Source organism: Bradysia coprophila, chromosome II (assembly GCF_014529535.1).
Source record: "Bradysia coprophila strain Holo2 chromosome II, BU_Bcop_v1, whole genome shotgun sequence".
NCBI lineage: Eukaryota > Metazoa > Arthropoda > Insecta > Diptera > Sciaridae > Bradysia > Bradysia coprophila.
In genome coordinates this window covers 9,573,867-9,596,298 of record NC_050735.1, presented here as the reverse complement: position 1 = coordinate 9,596,298, position 22,432 = coordinate 9,573,867, and the positions used below count along the sequence as shown (strand labels likewise).

At 34.5% G+C, this 22,432-nt stretch overlaps 1 protein-coding gene across 9 annotated transcripts in view; it reads left to right on the top strand.

Annotated features, from left to right (window-relative positions):
• Window positions 1-10,587, top strand: part of LOC119071421 (protein trachealess) — a 102,238-nt gene extending 91,651 nt beyond the window's left edge. For 5 of the 9 annotated variants that reach the window (XM_037176299.1, XM_037176297.1, XM_037176321.1 and 2 more), the window contains 8 exons: window positions 128-217; window positions 3,645-3,810; window positions 4,386-4,504; window positions 7,891-7,962; window positions 8,420-8,613; window positions 8,694-8,800; window positions 8,897-9,799; window positions 9,868-10,587. In XM_037176299.1, the coding sequence (XP_037032194.1) occupies window positions 128-217; window positions 3,645-3,810; window positions 4,386-4,504; window positions 7,891-7,962; window positions 8,420-8,613; window positions 8,694-8,800; window positions 8,897-9,799; window positions 9,868-10,352 (2,136 nt within the window). In that variant the 3' untranslated portion in view covers window positions 10,353-10,587. The remainder of the gene's footprint in view (window positions 1-127; window positions 218-3,644; window positions 3,811-4,385; window positions 4,505-7,890; window positions 7,963-8,419; window positions 8,614-8,693; window positions 8,801-8,896; window positions 9,800-9,867) is intronic. The other 4 variants (XM_037176330.1, XM_037176313.1, XM_037176322.1 and 1 more) reach the window with 1 other exon arrangement.
• The last annotated feature ends 11,845 nt before the right edge of the window (window positions 10,588-22,432 follow it).

The window sequence follows — 22,432 nt, the reverse complement described above, 5'->3', positions numbered from 1 at the left end:
TTTTAAATGGCTGTGAGTACGAATGAATGCTGTGACACGACGCTTTACAGATTTATTTTTCTTCTAAATTATTCGTTTAAAATATCTGATTATCAAATTTAAGTTTATTTCTATTTTAAACTTTCAGTCTTTGGATGGTTTTGCATTAGCCGTAGCTGCCGACGGACGATTTTTATATATTTCTGAAACCGTGTCAATATATTTAGGACTATCACAGGTAAATCAACGACAACTTAATTAACACTTTTATTAAGAAAATGGTTTAGGTTTACAAGATAAACAAATGAAAGATGCAAATTGAACTTACTTCTACACAATGGTGAAAACAATGATTTGATTTCAATCTCAAACATTATATATGGTGAACTGGTAACACTTTCAGTAGAACTCATGAACAGTTGACATCAACAAGAGTTGCTGTCTTCGTAACAAGAGGTGGAAAAAAAATTATCGAACTTTTATAAGCTTGGTTAAAGTGGGCTTTGCTCCTAGACGTGATAAAATCGGAGTGGAATGAAATCTCACTGAGTTACTATATTAGAAGTAATAATTAATAAGCTTCCACTAGATGTTGGGTGTTAAAATTAGATTGAGCTTGTACCGAACATACTTCTAAAAAAATCTAGATTTTTTTTTGGTAAAGTCACCCTTCGTCACTTTTATTCCTCACAAGATAATCTTTCTAAATGTTTTACAATAAGTTGGAAGTTCTATTTCACCTTTCTGCTTTGCTTGTATTTATTTGCCTTTAAACGTTCTCACCATGTAACCTTTGACCTATCATCAACATCGAGAGGAACGACAATAATAAGCAATGCTCAATATTGTCATCGATAAAATCAGATCTCGATTTTGGATTCATCTGTTATCGATACCGATGACGAAAATAAGCAGTGAACGCTGGCTACTGCGATCTCTTATATAGTATAGCGATTGTTAAGACTACGGAAGTAAAAGATTCGATGAAATGAAGTAATAGATTGGATAGTAATATGTATACAAGGGATATGCTTGCTGTCTATGAAAATGGTTAAACATAAATGTAATGAGGCCGAGGAAGTTCCTGCAAACATTTTATGATATCCACCCATATCTCTGCAGATTTGTTTTGTAAAAGCGACACGTCTAAGATGTTTGATATTTCTGCTACAACTCCATTATGATGTTGACGACGTATGCAAATGCACTTGAATAACTTAAGTTTACTGTTAACTCTGTAACGAAACAACCATCAAACGGTATACTTTCTATAGTATGACATTTTTCATTGGAAACATGAATTTGTGAAAGAATGTGTAACATCAAAACATGGTCGACGTACGACTATTAAAATTGATGTATAAATATCACCCGATTCTTGTACACCTACGTCGTCCACCTAACTTAATATATCTTCAGAGCTATATAAACATCCTCAGACAGAATAAAAACTTATATTATCACTCCAGTTTTCCATATACATGTATATATAAGCACATCCAACTTTCATGCCTCTCCTCACCCTCGCATAACTCAAAATATTTTCTCTCGTCTTGAAGAAAAGGGCGAAAAAAATCCCATATTCTGGCCTTGTCGCGGAAAAGCTCCTAATCTACAAAATTACGAAAAAGGTACACGTAGCCATTTGAACGTGATCGGAATTAGCTGATGAAAAGTAAAGGAGAGAAAATGAAATTTTCTGTGTGTACACCAATTGGTGTGTTATGTATTTTCCCGAGCACATGCATACGTATACGTTTGGCTATTTCTATATGACACCGTGCAAACAGGAGAATCTACTTGGTTCAACGGAAGAATAAAAACGTATTCCTCGGTGTACGATAAAAATCAATTTTTATAGAAAAATACACGAAATGCTAAAGAGGGAAAAATTCCGTTTTTCCGTTTGGCGCATTAGGTTTTATTATTGTTATTGGAATATTGAGAAAACATTTTCTTTGTTACGTTTTTTTCCGTTCCTAATCTTATCGCAGATAACTGGGCGAATATAGTTCTTTAATGGGTGATATCGACATATCAGCAATATAATTCGAACTTGACTCTCACATCAATATTACGTTTTATGTCGTGCAGGAATTGTGCAAAACAATTTTTCATTTTGAGAAATGAAAATTAATTTTTCCTTTTTTTAAATGTGCAAAACATTCCCACTTCTGTAAACACGAAATATGGCTAAGCGCATGCCTTTCAAATCTCGTATTCAATTCGCGTATCAAAGCACAGTACATATAATCATAAAGCTCCGCCTTATAAAGCTTTTTAATTTGAGATGTGAAAATAATGCATGTACAATGTACATAAACTACGACGACTGTGGGACATACACTAAATACTATGTAATATTCAAATGTGCAGAATTTACAAGCTGCTAGAATTTATGTTGGACCCAAATTTATGTTCTAAGATTTACCGTTTTCTCTATTATTATTCACTATTATAAACTGCGGATGGGACGAAAAGTTTGTGGAAATTACTAGAACGAACAGTTCTAGTTGAAAAATTGGGAAACACGTTCACTACGACGCTTATAGCATCTTTTATCGTCAGCAGCGTCAAAAACAAACGATAAGCTCAGGCTAATGTCATCCTTTATAGTAAAATGAGTGGTAGATCTAAAGAATTATAAGATTTGACATCTAACACTACGCGATATTTTAAACAAAAGAAGGATTAGATTCAGTCATTTGATGATTGAAAGTAGATTCAAAATGACATTACATGGACGCCAAGCATATCATTAGATATAGCATATTCCTATCGGATCTATTACTTCAATTGTTCAACTGATATTTTCAATATACTGAATTCATTAGTAGATTACTTCAATTTTTTTGAACAATAGTCTTGCTACTATGAAACCGCGTTAGTCAAGGCTTGTCGTTCATTCCTGAAGTTTGGATCGATAACAGAAGATTGTCCGTAACAGGTTTAGTAGAAAGTGATCACGGTTTTTCCCGGCGTATAAATTATTCATTTTGATTGCTAAATCAAATTCATTCATTAATTTCAAGTCGATATGAGTAACGTTTCAATGAAATATCGTTAACAATTCGAACGTAATTCGACTAAAACAGAAACATGGTCAAGGAGCGTTTTTCGAGGCCTGATTACCATATCAAACGAACAGTATGCCCAAAATATATTTATTTTTGTTTTTCGAAAAAGATAATCTCACCTATATAATAAATGAATTCGAACGATCATATTGGGTATACACGTTTTAATGCGATGTTAAAACAAATGATCAAGTCACTTTGGAATGCGCGTCGTAGAGAAATAAACAAAAAAAAAGTTGAAGACAATAGGACGTGATTTGGCAGCAAAATAAAAATTGTAAGCTTTCGCCTAGCATCATTACATGACATGTACACACATTTAATGGCCCTTCAAATTATTTAAATATTTTTTTTTTATTCGAATGGCCCAATTTTTCCCATCAACCGACGTTAATTCTTGAAGTGGCGTACGTGAATTAAATTTTTTATTGTTTAATGTTTAACTTGGAAATCTTCAATGAACACAATTGCATAAACTCAATTAATCAAATTAAAATTTTAAATGCATTACGCATAGTCATCACATTGAGAGAGAAAACCCATTACAACTGTTTTACTAACAAAGTCATTTCATTCGAAATTTTATAGGTCGAAATGACTGGAAGTAGCATATTCGATTATATTCATCATCAAGACCATTCCGAAGTTGCTGAACATTTAGGATTAAGTTTATCGAATGGCCAAGGATTGGCATCGCCGTCTTCCGGTGCGTCGGATGAAGGTGGAGGAAATCATGGAACAAATAATCCAGATGGTAAGTGTCTTATATTGCTCGATCATATTGAATACGAATCAGTTGCATGTACATTAAGTGACCGATATCCTCGGGTCAGAGCCTATTTTTAAGAAATTATTTCTTACAAATACCATAGAATTCATCTAATTAAGGAATTTTGTAAGAATTTTAGAGAATTTTTAAGAATAAATCCTTAAAAATGCCAGTAAAATGAGAATGTAAAAATTGGGTTTCACCGAGAATTTCCCACGATCTCATTTTATTTTGTTAACAAAAAATATTTTGTTTTTTCTGTCGTTAACCACAAATCAATTTTATTGTGAATAATAAGCGTGAAATGGTAATATTATAGCCTCCCGATATTAACCGTTTTTTTATAAGGTTAACACTGTGCTGTGATGATACGACCGACATTGCACACAAATTTAATTTTCTTACAAATTTCTTCGACCTATCGATGCGATTAATTCGAATTTAACTTGGAACTGGAACAGTTTTATGGTTTTAAATTGATGAAATCTGATGTTGCATTCATTGTGGCACTGCGTGGATTGCATTTTTCATACATGTGAACATTTTCTGTTTTATTGCAGTTTCGGCTTCCATGTCATTAACTACGAGCAGCTATAAAGGATTCGAACGAGCTTTCTGTGTTAGAATGAAGTCAACGTTGACGAAGCGAGGTTGTCACTTTAAGTCATCGGGTTACAGGGTAAGAAAGGCTTAATTTATGTATTGATTAAAAATTGTTTTGTATGGTTTTGTACGCCTTTGTCGCAAGACGGTAACATAAAGATTAGAGGCCGTACGCAAATGACGTCACGCTATTTTCGTCAAGTCCATCTAGTGGCTAAAAAAGCATTTTCTCAAACCAGTGACGAAAAGTGAAACTGCTGTTGCCTTCTGTTGCAACTCGGTGATAAATGCTTTATTATACACTAGGTGTGTAGGTTGTCACTCGAGGCTGTAGGCCGACACTCCGTGTCATAAATTATGGTAATAAAAGGTTGAAAAGTTGAGCTAAGTTGAGTGTGAATTTGATGATCCGAGGCGTAGCCGAGGTTATTAAACACTCGAAAACGATACTCTTTAACTTTTTATACCTTGTTATGTAATGTGCTTATGCGTCGAAAGAAGAACATGATCTTTGAAAAGTACGGTTTTCGACTCATGTAGCATGTAAAATGTACTGATGCCAAATCTATCGATGATGCAAGACGTTTCGACCATTCAGATGTATTCGTCTTTAGCTAATTCTTTTTCTCGGCGCTAAATATTCATTACACATCAAATCCACGTATATTCTTTTTGTAAATTGCCGCCAGCTTATTATTTTATGTGCACTGAATAATCAAGGTGTAACACCAGCACACATACACACAAAAAACAACATTAAAATGATGGACTAAGGATTTGGGAGTCATATATTTTCGGTGTGCAATGCACACACAAACCGACCATTACTTATAACGACAAACAAAAGCATATAAAACAAAGGAAGCACAAAGGTGTTTTATTGTTATGACGTGCCAGATTTGGCGAACAGATAGTTATAATGGCAAAATTATTTACTGTAAAACTAAACTTGAGGCGGATTTTGTATGGATGCATGAAATTTATTTTGTCAACTTGCCGGGAATAAATTTGTTCGTCGGTTTAAAGCATAGAATCCATAATTTCTTTCGTTTATTTTTGGCACGTTGTTCGTTGTACTAACGGTTTTTAAATCAAAAATTCTAGTACATATTATCCATACAAAAAAAGTCCATAAATTTATGGTGAAACAGTTGCAACCGATTTGCTACTAATTCATCGAAAAATGTGAATAATTTGCTGACGAAATGTTGGTATACCTTACCGAGGGAATGGTCTGGAGTGGCATGCTCAAATCTAATTGTAGAATAAAGCACAATCCATGAGACTGGTTGTAGTTAGCACATTTTAACAAATTCCTCGATCTTCATTCCTAAACTATTTTAATTCTCTGGCTCATTTGATCATATTTTCAGATGCATTTTAGACTCTCTCTCTCTCTCTCTCTCTCTCTCTCTCTCTCTCTCTCTCTCTCTCTCTGTAAATTAAGTCTATCTATTAAACACACTCACTCACCTTAGTCGTACTTCCTTGACTTCCCGGACTCCTAGTCAGAATCCATAAGAAATCAGAAATGATGCTCTCTAAAAGCACGTTTTTATAGTAATGAAAGTTACTTCAAAACTAAAGACTGTTCTCTACATCCCAATGTTAAATTAGGATCATAAAATCATCCACTCACACACACCATTCGTTTCCAAAAAGTTAAGAAATTTATTTGTTTTTCGATAATCAGTCGCACTCCGTATTTATATGGCACATAAGATAATTGGATTTCCGCTTTTAATGTGACTGATAGCAACTTTTACGACTAAAGTTATGAACTCCAACTCTTCCTTTGACGATGCTAAAGTTTGAATTTATTATACTTGCACGAGTGTGCTTTATACCTGATGTTTACGTCGATAGTGTAATTATCCTCCATCATTATAATGTGTGTACGAACTTAAAACGGTTTCGTTGCATAATTTCTAATCGTATACCCGAGGCAACTGATAGGCATAACAACGTGTACGGCAAGGCATTATAACAATAAGCTTAATTGAGTATTTACTTTTCTTAATTGCTTCCCATTATATTAAGTGTGAATCACTACTGTTTGTCGTATTAATCAAAATGTGGAATTGAATTAAATATTTGACATGGTATGCAAACTCAACGATTATTGGAAGATTGAATGGAAATTAAATTTATTAAAATGGTTTCTGTTTTTTAATTGAATGCGACTTCGTAGTCAAAATAGAGAGAGAGACGCGTAAGGTATACACAAATCCATTGTTGTTGCATACATTCCTGGACATATTCTAGCTGAGAAATATAAAGTTTCCTGAGATTTTGTTCAAAAAATTTATAAGTCATAGACGTCAGTAATCGACAACAACAAAAAACAGAGTTCAGGTAGTCCCTTATACTAAAGTAAGATCTAAGTTTAAACCAATGAAGTAGCAGATTTTGCACTAAACAGAATATTATTAGTTGCTACAATGGGACGAAGCAGATTTATATTATGAGTTAGAGGCAATTCTCTCTTCGATTGGTTTCTCTGTAAAACGTAATCGTGAGTAATCATATTATATGCTTAGTTTCCTCTTACCAAAAAAGTACCCCAGATGAGAAACAAAATTGAATTTTTTCAATTTTTTCTTTGTTCTTTTGACAGTTTGCTCTCTCACGGCTCTCTCACGGAGTACTTTTTGTTGAGTGGAATGGACACTTAAAGAATTCTTTTCGATTTCATTCCTTACTCTATTGTTGGGGTCGTCTGAAGTAACAGCTAATCATTGCTAAGCAATCCCCATTGCAGAGTCCATTAGCAGAATCCATGACACGATAGACCCTCTCTTTAGCGTTTTAGATACATCTTAGCCATTCTTGGGTGATATTGGGACGGGCTTGCGAATAGTGTTTCTTGGATGGTTAATTATGATGATGAATTATGACTTCACGCGAGTGCATATAGTCTTTAAGAGACACTATTCGCACATGCCTGTAAATAGTAATCATTAGTTACTATTTGCAGGAACTGCTAATAGCGTCACCAAACCACTAAACCGGTTCAATCAGATGTTGTTATTGTGGACACATCTGATTAACAGAATTATATTGTTACTATTGAAAATTCAATTATTCAATGCGAGTACTCGGTCAACACACTGTTGATTTTAAGGTAAATGTTCAAGCAATTGAAGTACAAGATTCTGTGTCAAATATGAGAAGTTTCTTCAATCAAAAGAAGCAACAGATCAAAATGAATGTAAATCCCAATACGTTGCTGATAGGTTAAAATTTCTGTAAATTTCAGAAGACAAGAAAAATCTTCAGAGAATGGTTGGGTACATTAGAATGGAGTAGTAGTTAATAAGCGGAGACTTTCATTTTTAATTAAATGACCCGTCCAATTTAATAGACACAGTAAATATTGCACAGCCTCTGCACTCTGCCACTCATCAGAAATGTGTATAAATTTTAAGTAATTAATTGAGAATCGTTATACCCATTTAACAGGGAAGCGAGGATAGCGACAAAACAATGCTCAACGGTGGCAAAATTGGTAAATCGTCAGCCAATCACTATTCGGTACGTATCAATTGAATCAGTTTTGTGAGACATATTATCAAACCAAATTTCTATGAATCAAAAATAAAAAGTAGCAAAAAAAAGAGAAATTATTTTTAGAGTCAAAGTGTAGTCGCAATAACACAAATTTTTGAACTTTTCTTTAAGTTTTTTCGTTGCGAATTAAAAGTTGAATTTCAGAGGAAAGAAAAAAAACATTTCAAGTAAAAATCAAAAGAAAAAAAAACTTTAGTTTGTTCATCGCACAAAAAATGTTTGTGATAGAAAATTGATTATTATGACACCAGACTGGTTATTGATCAGTATCGGATAAAAACGAAGCCATTGTTTCCTAACTAATTCAGTTTGTTTTGTACATTTTTAGCATCCAATATATTGACCAAAATGATTAAAACCTCAACATTACACATCCCCTCATTTTACTTATTTCGTTTCTCCTCTACTGTTACTTTTCCAGGTGGTTTTAATGTTATGCCGTTTACGTCCGCAATACACCTTTTCGCACACACGCAAGTCACAGCCGCCCCTTCTCGGCATGGTTGCTCTGGCAATTGCTCTACCTCCTCCGTCTGTTCATGAGATCCGTTTGGAATGTGACATGTTTGTGACTAGAATTAATTTTAATTTTACCATCGCTCATTGCGAGCCCAAGTAAGTGGACATTCAAGTGCCAGAGTCAAAGAGCTTTTTTTTTAAATTCTAACCTATTGCTTCCCTTCCTACTCTTGAAGAGTAACAGAGCTTTTAGATTATACACCCGAAGAGTTGACTGGCAGGAACATATACAATTTGTGCCATGGAGAAGATGCTGACAAGTTGAGGCGAAGTCACTTAGATTGTAAGTATAAAAGCGTCCGGAAATAACCTGTTCCACTCCCAAGTCCACTTTACATTTGCAAACAATTGTTTAACGATTACTTCTCTATCTGAATAGTAATCAACAAAGGACAAGTCTTGACTCATTATTACCGATTTATGAACAAATTGGGTGGATTCACTTGGCTGCAGACTTGCGCTACTGTTGTATGCAATTCCAAAAATGCCGACGAACAAAACATTATCTGTGTCAACTATGTGGTGAGCAATCGGGAAAATGCAAATCTTATACTCGACTGTATTCAACTGGAGAATGGACTGGATACCATAAAAAACGAAGAGATAAATGTCGATAATGGTGCCGGATCGCCGGGCAGTGATCCGTCAAATGACGGAGCACATGGTTCGTCGGGTCATGTTAGCGATGCACAAAAGTCTCCGAAATCAGAAACTCCCGAGCCGGGAACAAGAGCAAGAAATTTATCCAGTGCTGCCAATTCGTCGAATAACAGCACCTCGTTGTCCATTGACACCACAAATACGACTATTCCGGAAGAAAATATTATCACTGCTCCGATTAGCCATACGGTCAGGAAACCGCACAAACGAAAGCTTAAAGCGGAGGTGGAGGATGTTACAATTGACTGTCCGCCGAAAATTCCTTTAGCTGCATTAGGATTAACACAGGAAGTTGCTGTTCACGTGCCCAGACTAACCAACATCGATGAGCATACCGAGAGTTCTGTTAAAGATTTGGAAAATGCCATGTCAAAGCATCTTCCATCGCCGGTGAATCATAATAACAACAATACGACAACTGACTTTAGCACAGACGCTCTATTGAAACAGCAGCAGGAAAAGAGTAGCACAATACAGTGGATAGGAAACCATCATCACAATCCATTCCATCAGCAAAATGCACCGATGCCAGCTACTGCTCTTTTACGGCAACTATACGCCAATCGAGAGAGTGTCATCCGAGCAACAGCTAGACAAAGTTCCAATGGTGTGTTTTATTCGGGTAAATTGACTCACGAAATTATTCTCATTTCAAAGCGGATTTCACTGACAAACTTTTCTATTTTCTAGACGGATCTCAATCGGGTCCACTGCCAACACCGCCAGGAAGCGAATCGTCATTCGATAATCAATTTCTTCTCCACGGCCACAATCAAAAGTCCGGTGATGCATTCACCAATCTCGTATCAACGTACGGCGGCTACCCCACATCAATGGACTATCACAATGCCATGACACCGCCGAGTAGCGTTTCGCCGCGTGAACCATCGAACACGTCCAACACCAACAAACAATCGGGTATGCATCCATCGGCCAACAGTTACGATTTTTCCGATTCACTACGCAGTCAGTATCCGAGTAGTGTGGCGACGGATGCGCCAACGTTACCATTGAAACCGCAACCGTATTCGGCGGCCGCTGCAATGCACCATGCCGCCAATTCGATAGAGGCTTACGGAAGTATTGATCAATCGCAGTATTTTTCACATCATTCCGGTTTTCATTTGTACCATAAGGGAACACCGTCGGCCGGTTGGTATACAACACCGTCATAGATATGTTGATTGTTTCGATCTTTTTTATTTTCTTCGTTTCGTTGAAGTTTAAATTTTACATTGGAAAAGATTTTGGAGCTTTGTGCTTTGTTGTAAATTATATCGTGTTTCAAGCCCGGTGCTCTTTACTCCCGAAGGTCCACTTGTTGTGTCGGATGATACCACTAAATTCGTTTGATATTATTTCTCAAATTCGCAATCGCAAACAGTCTGGGACCGACGGTACAGAGAATAGAAAAAAAGTAACAAAATTTGAATTGTCTGCAAAAATACTCATTCAGTCGGGGAGCATTTAATTTCGTTAGTACGTCGTAAAAGAGACTAAATACTTGTGCCAAAAGTTTAATTTAATTTTAACAATTCAAATAAGCTGAGCAAAACAAAAATATTTAAATCGTAAGGAAATTAGGCAGATAATTTTTTTGTAATTATTTTAGTTTGAGGGAAATAAGTGTAAATTCATTATTATTACAATCGAGAAAACAATAGGCGACACACATATCCACATCATTGAAAATATATTAAAAACTAACAAAATTGTAGACACGTTCGTTTTGTGTAGATAATAATTTATTTTAATTTGTCACAGGGCATTATAAATGAACTTTCACTATTACGATCGCTGCGATATAGAGTTTTCAAAAGCCAGCAATTTGTTAATTGTAATTCGGGACTGTGCTAACGATTGTGATCATAGAAAGAATATTTAAAAGCACCTACTGATCATTTTCATCTGTGTATAAGAACAAGTTTTGAGGTGAAACTACAAACAGCCAACCACCTAACTTGTTGCCCTTTCGAACCATATACAACCCTTTTTTTATCATGTAATAGTTCTATTACTTCAGTTGTTTAAACTATTCTTAAGTGTCTCGGTTCTATCGACAATTCCAAAAATTTCACAAAATTACGCTTTTCAAAAAGCTTAGAAACTCTGACCGAAGTGTTCCAACAATATCGGTTTATTCTGATTGAAGACCAGCCAAAAATTAAACTATTGGAAACCGACACTCAGTCCTAATATATTTTGGTATAAAAAGAGAGCACAAGCCACAGCTCGTTGCTTCTTTCCACCAGGTGCACCAGTAAGTGATTTGTGTTAATAACGTGAAAAGGTTTGGATAAGTAGTGAGTGGAATGGTCTTATTTCGTCGTTGCTTTCGCTAAAGCACAATCTTTAACAAAAAAATGTTAAAGATTTATCAGGAACTCAATCGAATTTCGTTTAATTTTATGTGTAGGTGATGTTACTTCCTGTGATGATTGATGATTTTGAAAGTTATACGAATTTCCATTGTCACATGAAATTTAAAGAAAATGGAAAATGAGTTGAAGATAATCCTCTAATTCAATGAAGTTCCTTCACTTAAAGTCCTAAAGAAAAAAATCTTCTGAAAATCCTATGAAGATTCTTGTTAGGAAATCCTTGGAGTGTCAAATCCGCTCTTCAATTGTGTCTGCCGGAAAGAAAATCTTTTTGAAGTGAATTTGGCTTTGCCTAATCGACATTATGCTCACATCTCACATTACAATTAACTCTATACAAAACATCATTCCAAACCAAGCACTGGAATCGAGGTCTTACGTAAAGTTTGACACTTCTTTTAATTCAACATTCCAGAAATTCTTTTTTCCAAATTTCTTAGTCCCTGTCATGGCTCTGATAAAATTTTGTAAACAAATTTTCTTAAATTTTTAAATTTGAAAATTTTCTCAAGAAAATTCAAGAAAATATTTTTCAAAAAATAGACCCTGAACTAGACCGTTTGTCCGTATTTCATTTTAATTCTGGTGCTTGGTTCGGTGATGCTTTGCTGTTTCAATTGAAAATAAAATTTGCTTCGTTCAGTAGTTATGAAATGGAAAGGAAAATATTTAAGGAAACAAAGTTTAAATAAATTTATTTTGTAAATAGAAAGAGAAACAGTAGATTTTTACATACACACAGAATTCCAAGAAATAAATGAAAATAATAAAATATTTAATAAAATTATCTTTAAAAAGAAAATCTAATTGATAAGAATATGTAAAGTTAAATTTAAATACTAAAAAATATTAATTTAAAAAACAAAATATTGTGCAATAAGGTATACAGAACAGAAGAAATTCCAACACAAACAACAAAGATCATTTGAGCATCAAAAAAAAATTAATGAAAATTATAAAATAAATTAAAAGTTTAATTCAAATTTTGAAAGAAATAAATTTAAAATCTCAATAAAAGAAAATAAAATTCCATTTGTTGATCGTGTAAGAATTTTAGATTTAATATTTTTGTTATCGTTCACAACGTTTTCTTTTTGTCTTTTTTAATTTTATTTCAATTTTCTTTTTCTTCTTTATTTTTCATTTTATTGTTTTTTAAAAGCAATACAAATGTTATGTGAGACTATTACAATTCGATAAGTTTGTTTTTAATAGTTTTTAATGCTGAAACTCAAAATAAAGTTATTAAAAATATTGATATAAAAATGGTAAACTGTTTTAATGATGCTGCTGCTAAGGCTCGTAAGTCTGATCTGAAAAACCTTAAACCTGACCTAACCTAACCTGACCTGACCTGGACCTAATCTGATAGATTTTGACCTGACCTGAAACTGAAAAACGAAAACCTGACCTGATCTGACCTGAATTCAACCTGAATTGACTGGACTTGACCAGTTTCGCAAATTATTAAAACAATTCTTTGACTGTTTGATTGTTATTTTACCTGTGGGATAACCACTGGATGAAAAATACGGTTTTATATTCCACGAAACGAAAACTATTAAACAAAATATACAAATGAATCAGGTCAATCAGGTTAAATCTGAAACAGGTAAGGTCAGGTTAAATTTGAAGCATATCAGGTCAGGTCAAATGAAAATCAAGTCAGATCGAATTAAGGTAGAATCAGGTTTTCGATGTTCAGGTCAGGTCAAAAACCGACCTATTCCAAGCCTTAGATGCTGATGGTGCTACTAATGGCATTATCACTCCAGTCATCATGAAGGCGTGGATAAAAATATAATCCTTATTTGCCAAGCACTTTCGATGGTAGTTTAGCATTACACTGCAAATAAGGATTTCATACAAAATAGTACTCTATTTGGTAGCAGTGCAATTGGTGAATATTGGAAAATCGAAATAGTGCAAAATGACGGAGGGATGGTGTTAGTTAATGCTCATGAAAGGTCAGCTGCGTTCAAAAACGAGTTGACCTGAAGGTTCCAGTTCAGGTCAGATAATTATAGAAAGAGGACTTAAAACTATAGTTTTATGTTAATGAAAGTCTGACTTGCTCCACATTTAGTATTTTTAGTATGGTTTTTATATATGTTAGGCTTAGATAAAGGCGCACCTTTTTGCTTACGTAAATTAACAGGAAATGGGTAAAAATAAATCAAACACTTCAAGGTAACGGATGGGTGCAAGATATTCAATCCATTTAACGTTTCGGGTTACTTGATCACAACAGTTCAAGTTGGAGCTGACCTGAACCTTTTATAAGAAAACCTAATTTGAATCAGGTTAGGTTGAATTTCAATGAAACTGAACCAGGAATTTTTACTTCAGGTTAAAACCAATTTTCGGTCCAAACTTTGAGGTTGAGCTGAATCTGACGTGAAGGTGAGTTTAGAAATCCTAATTTAAATCAGGTCAACTTCACGTTGAACCAAATTTGTTATAGGTGGGTTCTGGTCAAGATCAGGCTTAGGTCAACCTGAACTAAATCAGGTCAACCTGAACCTGACCAGAGTCTTATTCAGGTATTGACAACAAAATATTAGAAATACATTCTATTGATGAACATAAAAAATTTGATTGAATGCAATAGCTTCGCGTATAGTGATTCACCATTATACGGCTTATAATCAAAAATTAAAAACAGACGAACCGTTGATAACAACAAATTTCGTTATAAGTATACGTAGCCAACGAGCCAACTGATTACCACTATCGTTGTTCTGCTTGTGTAGCGACAAAATTGTGCAAAAAATTCCTATATTTATCGCGTTTCCCTGTTATAGTAGACAAAATTTGTTGAACTTTGTACCGAAACAATTCTCAAGTTCGCTCATTTTTTTTGTATATTTCTTTTCTTTATTTATATGATAATGCCTTTATCTTCGCTCATATATATATCATCACGTGTGGGTATTATAGTAGGTCAATTTGTTACTTGTGAATACGTTTGGCTCTAATAAATCATAGCAATAATTTATAGCATTATATATAGAGCCAAGCATAAAATAGAACAGGGAATCTGATGCAAGTCTGGACCCTCAGTCATTTTTTTGTTTAGCTCTTCGTTCATTCCTTCAACAGTAAGACATATTGCAGAGGGTTGTAAAATGTGAGTTAAAGTGGCTTTCTGTGTTGCATGTGGGAAATGTCAGTTTTACATTGTTTATCGTGTTTTAACAATTTTATTGATTTATTTGCTATAAATTGAAAGCATGCAGTGCCTGCCTATATTTAAAAAAAAATGAATTTTCTGCGGCGGTTCATGTAACATACCACCGGCATATCATTTTACACCTCGACGGAAATTGCTTTATATTCGTTCATTCCGTCTCCGTCGCGTACCCAACCAGACTCATCTAGCGTAAGCGAATTTATTGAATAGCTAAGAATTTATTCGCGAGTTTTCATTTTACGGAGTCCTACTTTTCCGAAAGAGTTTCCGAAAACAGTTTCTCGAGTATACGCAGCAGGGCCTACTTAAGGAAAATTAATTTCCCGAAAATTGTCTATATTTTCCATCACATTTTATCTGTCTAAAATAACAATCATCGAATTGCAACAGTCCGAAACAGCCCGAAAAGAAAGACGGTAGTGAATACGTTCACGACACTTCATCCGGTGAGGATGATTTGAATAATCCTGTGGTTTCTTCCAATAACGATGATGATGCCATCGAACATGCGATTGAAACGAATTTGGTGAGCAGCCGAAAGGAAGTTCTGAACATTCCATCACCCGCTAAGAGAAAAAACGACCGACAAAGAATTGAGTGCAGCGAATTATGTTCAGCTGCAATATGATGACAGTATGGGTTTGACGTGACTTTACTGAATGGGTAACGACTAAACTAATGGAAATTGTAACAGTAACTGGTTTAGTGGCGAAACTACAAATTGCAGAGTTACCGTCGGAGCCAAGTATCAGATCTTGCTCTGATAGGCAAGTGCGCTTGCAATAAAATAAAAAATATTTTTCATTGCTCCCTTTTTTTAATCAATTTTACTCTAAGATTTCGGATCCATAAATCTTTCATTAGATACTAGCCCAAAAGCGAGCGGCTCACTATCTAGTTAACATAGAAACTTGCAAGATACAACCGATAATGTCGCCGAATTAAATATTCTCATCTTCACAAACTTATAAATTATCCACAAAAAAATGTTCCATAAATCACCAAGATATTAAATTTTATTTACGGGGATGTGTACACTTGTATACACTCTGTTTGACTCGACTATCACCAGCTTGGGAAAATATCTTTTTTTCTTTCAACATTATCAGAGGGAAAATTGTCACCAAACAAATGAACCATATACTGCCGGTTTGTTAGCACCACACCATCCGACTGTCAGTATAATAGCGTAGCCCACCTAAACCATTCCTTTTTAATGTCTTTTCCCATTTATCTTGTGCTCATTTATTATTATGTTAATTTAATTTTATTATCGCTAGATGAAAATACTTTTTGAATTTCCGTATGACGAATGTTCAACCGTTCAACAACCAGTGCTTTCAAATTAATTCTCATTTTTCATTTATAGAACTTACTTAGTACACTTCCTCAATGTATCATAGGGCGGTCATGATAATAAGTTCTATAAAACTTCTCTAAACTTAAAGTCGATATTTAGGGAATTAACGGCAGAAATTCAAATATTTTCATAATAACCTCCCAACATGCACATATTGCTTTAGGAATACTGACATAAATATCCCAGTTTCACCATTAATCTGTAAAGGTTAGCTGCAGCTAAGTAAAAGTAATCTATCATACGGCCAGTCATCTGCTATCGACCACGACTACAAGAATAAGCGATGAACTTTGGCTGGTATTCTTATTTATAGCAGAATTTACTATAATAATGTTGAAGTAATAGATTTTGTTGAAATAGACTTGCCGTTTCTAACAGGTTATGTTCTACCTGCATTGAATTTCTTTCAACAATTATGAACCGAAAAAATTCTGAACATTTCAAGTGTCGGAGTTTGGCTTACATCCAACGTTTTTCCACCGTTCGTTCCTTGCACAAATTTTATTTAAATTAGCTGTACTCGTTCTCACTCAATGATAAATCGCATCAATTTCCATTGCATAATAAGGCAACAGATGAAGAACATAACATAACAATAAACAGAATGTAATACACAAATATTTCGTGTACCTTACCTCTTCAGAGCCAAAAAAAAATGGTGTGAAGGGTGTGTATGCTACCCATAGGGAACATTGAAATTATTGTAAGATAACAGCATTTTCGACTGAAGAGGAAAAAAAAACCAAACGAGAAATATTGTTCGGAGGGGACACGAAAAAAGATTCATTGTAGGTAAAACGGGAAGAATATTGGAGGAGTCCTATACACATATTGGCTGAATAGTTTAAAATTAACTAAGGGTGACAAATGTGTTTTCTTTTATTGTTTTTATTGCCTTTTTTGCATGCTATTTTTTTGCTGTTTTTTAAAGGGGTGTGATGCAGTATTAAGTGTGCCTCCGGTAATTTTAAAGGATTTTTTTGCAGTTTATCATTTATAACAAAAAAAGAAATGTAAAGAATGCTAAATTGCCATGCAAAGTGAACGGTACTGCATTAAACTTAAATTTGAAAGAAATAAGTTTTTTTATCCTGGATCATTGAACTGAATTTTAGGAGACTCGATTAAAAATGCATTGGAAAAGATAACGTTCGATGACAGGCTCAGGAATCTGTTGTATTCTTGAATTACTAAAAATCTCTAGGATTGTATGATTATACAAACAAATAAATGTTGTCACAGTAACGTTAATTACATTCACAAAACTTTCCGATTTAACATCAGGCTGCTTCAGGGAATCTTTGAGAATATTTTGCATTTTTTCAGAATTTTTCAGAAATTAAATTCTTCAAAAAAAGCTCTGGGCTGCTTTCTTCTGTGTTGTGCGATTAACCGAAAGACGACATAAAAACAGGTCTATGTAGAATTAAACACCTCACAAGTATTGCATGATCAAATCAAGGTCTGATACTTCATTTGTTCTTGGATTCTTGCACAACACTTGTACCTTTTGTCAGGTTGTTAGTAATCCTTGCCTGTTTAGTCATCAATACTTTATGAAAGTGTAACGACCTAACGACTAGAGAAAGTAGAGGGACATGGTTATTTGAATCGAATAAAAGATAAGTGTACTATGGAATCGTCCGTAAATTAAAACAAATCATCGACAACGTTGACAAAATACAAAGTCAAATCGTTTGCAAAGTCGATAAGATAGGAAATGAATTGGTGAAAATCGACTACCGGAAAATCTGGATGCAGTTCTTGGATCAACCTAACTTGACTTCTGCAATATCTATTACCATCGAGTTAGGAGCTGAAATTAATGAATGTTCGTAAATGTTTACAGACCCGACTTTCTAATTTAAAAGTACCGAAAATTCAGTGTCCTAGACAGTCTTAACCGTACACATTTAAAGTCAATGTCGATGGCAGACAATAAGTGAACTATTTTGTATATCATTGAAATGATTTCAGTGAAATCAGACACTCTTTTTGAGAAAACATTTTCTTGATTTGTTTCATATTTACATATTTACTGAAAAACAGCTGAAGCTAATTTATGCTGAAAATTAAATTAAGGAAAATATGGGAAGATCTTGGAAAATATTGGAGATTTCAAAAAAATATGGAAAAATATGGAAAAAAAATAGTCACTGATAGAAAGTGAACTGATTTAATCACTAAAGTGCGTAGTTCCAATTTTTCAGATATTTTCACAATTAATTAATTAATTCCCAATAATAAGGCCTGAGCTCCACCCGGATCGTTTCTCGTAACTATTTCTTGAACTGGACAATTTTATAGAATTGCTGACTATGTGGCATCTTTAATAATGCAAAATTTGTTTCAAAATCTTAATAGTATGTTGTGTTGCAAGTATTGTAATGTTGATTTTTCAGCACTAGACCCAAGTTTTGTGGTTGTGTGCTGAAAAAATCTCATTACAATACGTGTAACACATCATGCTTTGTGCCAACCGAGAATTGAAATAGACACGAGCACAAAAAATCATAATTTTCATTGTAAACAATCACTCTTCAATTTTGATACATTGCTTTGCATTTTCTCAAACGAATGCTGTAACAACTCATACAAATTCCATATCAACACTGCTTTGAATGTTGTAATATCACATCAAACGGGTGCTGAAATAAGTCACTTTACAACACTAAAATGAGTGCTGAAAAGAGTCGAATTTCAATTTTCGGTGGCACAAAGAAATGTTTCGGCATTGAAATCGGGATCATGGTACTACGATGTCCGGTATTACTGAAAACCTGCATTTAGATGAGGCACCGGTCCTATGTTCACTATTTCTGTGAGGTCTGGCTTTGTTCTCTTTTATTTTAAAAAGTGTGTTGAAACTAATGAAGTAAAAGATTTCGCATCATACACCAAACGAAACTTTAAACAAAATATTGAAAAAGTACGCGTCATATTTGTAGTGGGTTAAAAATTGCAAATTAATTTTCTTTTGGTTCGTAAGAATGAGTGCAGTAATAATCACATTATGAATGAGCAGAATACAATAAGTGTATATGTAACAGTGTTAACACATATCGCCATGGCATGTATAAGTAGAGCACACGAAGATCTCAATCGCTTAAACGACTTGTTTGCTTTTTATTTATTTTAAAATGAAGGGTGGCGGAGGACGGGTGTGCTTTATTTTATTTTTGCAAACATTATCTGATTCCCATAAAATTCAATCGCAACTTTAAAACTTTTTCAATACTCCTGTGGGAGTAATATTTTGATTCGCATTCGTTTTTGCAATCTGTTTTTTTCTGTTCAATTCTTATCGAGATTCCATATTATGCAAAATTGGTGTATTGTTGCAAAAAGTAAAGTAGGAAGAATACACATTACACATACTGGGCTGCTATATGCGCGTGCTAGAGAGTAGAAATGACTTTAAATTCAAGGCAATTAAAGTAATGTTCCTTGAAATGGGACGATATCATTGAGTCAATAATAGAAGTCGTCATTTTTATCATCGTGAATCTTCAATGATTTTCTTATTACGGAAATCTGCAGTCACAGCCGGATTTATATTGGGGACTATCACTGCATTACACAGAGCGAATATGAATGAAGATGTTAAGCTCGACACTCTATGTCTTGCCAATCTATAAGTCTATATCAATTACATCTTCACATTGGGTGTCAAAACGCCCTTGAAATAGTTCAAATGAGAATTAACCCTTCTTACTCATCCATCCATTCATTTCCTATTTAACTGGTTTTTCCTATTTTTCCACTATAAATGATAATGAAGCAATCATTGTTGGGAATGAGAGAAATTATTTGCTTCAGTTTTGTGTGTCCGTAGAAACTAATGTCAAAAAAAGTCTTAAAAGGATTATGCTTTCACACATTATTATCTTATGGATTTTGCAAGGTCAGCGGTACGATTTTGTCATTTATTTTGTTCAGTTAACCTTTCACAGACGCACACCGAACGTCTCGAAGATATTGATTTTGCTGACGATTTGACGCTCATGGCACAGGCAGCACGAGACATGCAGGAATCGTTACGTCTACTTGTTAAATATGCTGGACAAGTAGGGCTAAAGATAAACGTGACAAAGACGAAATTAATGCGCATAAACACAACTGCACCGTGTAACCTGAAAATCGAAGGAGAAACAATAGGCGAAGTTGAGAGTTCAAAGCCGAATTCAAAAAGCGCGACAAGAAACTTGAAGCCCTGCTTGAAGCTGAAATTCTTCAAATCAAATTGCATCTCAGTATTACTCTACGGCTGCGGAACTTGGAAAATGACATCGACAATCGAGAAAAAAATACAAGTCTTCGTTAATCGATGATTTAGAAGAATCCTGAGAATACGCTGGCCAGAAAAGATTTCAAACATCGAGTTGTGGAACCTGACCAAATTCTAGAAAATGAAAGTGATGATGCACCGCGAAAACCGCACTGGACTAGAACCCACAGGGAAAGCGGAAAAGGGGCAGACCCAAAATTACGTGGAAACGAACAGTCGTCGACGAAGCGAGAAAAGCCGAGAAGGAATGGACGGAAGTCAAGGCACTCGCACCGAACCGAATACGATGGCGACAATTTGTAGACTCTCTATGCTCCCTCGAGGAGTAAGACTAAGACGACAGACGATGATGATGAACCTTTCACAGAAGGCTAGCATATCAGTAGTATAATTGTAGACTATTGGGTCTGCTAAATAGTTTTCTTGATTTTAAACATTTTCAAGAGATTGATGAAAATCTATGTCTTCATTAGCTAATTTTAATTCACAGTTCATCGCAGATACTACCAATCCAATATAAAAGAAAAATTTATATCGAAATCAGCCCCTAATCCTCCTTCTCATAATGCATCGGTGAACATAGAAAATGATTAAGATCATCAACGAACTATAATTGACTCTATTATACGTCTATTACCTGTAATTCTAATTGTATTATCATGCGCTAATCAATTGATCAATTTTTATTAATAATACACGAATCACGCACCAGACAGATGATACATCTGAGCAAAAGTATGAAACGAAATGTGTAGCACATGTGGTAGTGGTAAGCAAATACAGACATATAAATTTGACTTACAATGAACGATAGCGGTGCAGGGTAAACGTGTGTAATTACTGTTTTATGACATACGAGATTATCAACACCATTCTTTCGAAATCTCCGGCTTTGATGGAAAATTATCTCTTGCTGACCGCATTCCCGCCTTGTTATGGAAAATTTTAAGTTAAAGTTGTACATAGTCATAGAAAGTACACAAAATTAATTATTTGATAGAACTTTTGGCCAAAAAGAGTTGATGGTGGTACAGAGTTTGTACTACAGACCTCGTGTAAGTACGGGATAATAGCAGGACAGAATTGTATAATATATTATGTAGTTGTTAAGTCAATAACTATGTGCCCATCTGTAGATTGCTCAGACAATATATTGGTAGAATAATGATCGCATTCTGCTGAATTAAGAAAACTTTCTATTAGTTGTTAACGAAAATCTTTTTAGCAAGATCCTGAGAAGCTAACTTAATACTGGATTAAGTAGCTATGGGAAAAATGATGGAAAATGGATACGAAGGTGATTGTGGTTGTGTCTCGGTTCATGTACGATAGTTTTTCGTTTGCCTAACGAAGAAAATGGGAAAATTCAAACAAGAGCGAAGTTTTGCGAGTAGGAATGTTCTATTTTCTTCCAGATGTGAACGCAACGATTTTCATATATGCGAGGTGTGATTAAGCAATTTTTGATACAAAATTTTTCAAAACAAAAACAAATGTGACAGTTCGGGGAGAAAAAAATGTTTCATTCCTCCTCTGTCAAAAACAAGAGGTAAGAGAGATTTCTGACGCGAAATGTAATCAAAACATCATTTTCTTATAGTCTTTTGAGTGAAGAAAAAATAGTTAATCACTCAGCACCTATGAAAATAAGTAGATCAACCTTATTTTCTCAACTCAAAAGGTCATTTAGACAATGACGTTTTGTTGACGTTTAGTCGAAACACAGTTCGATGGAGAAAATGTCTATTTCTTGATTTCTTCCATCTTTTTTGACGGAGAAGTCACTTTGTTTTTTGTTTTCAAAATTTTTGTAATGAATTGAAGTTGTTTCATGGTGACAATCGGTTAATCACACCACGCACACATGAAAAACGTTGTGGAAAAATTAAAATGCGGCTCAGACTTCGCTCTAGTTGCAAATCCTCGCTCTTTTTGGATTTTCTTATTTTCTTTCCTTGGTAAACAATAGTTTTTACATTCGCCTTCCATCGAAAATGTTCACCGCTAACACATAGACAAATTTGTAATCTCTA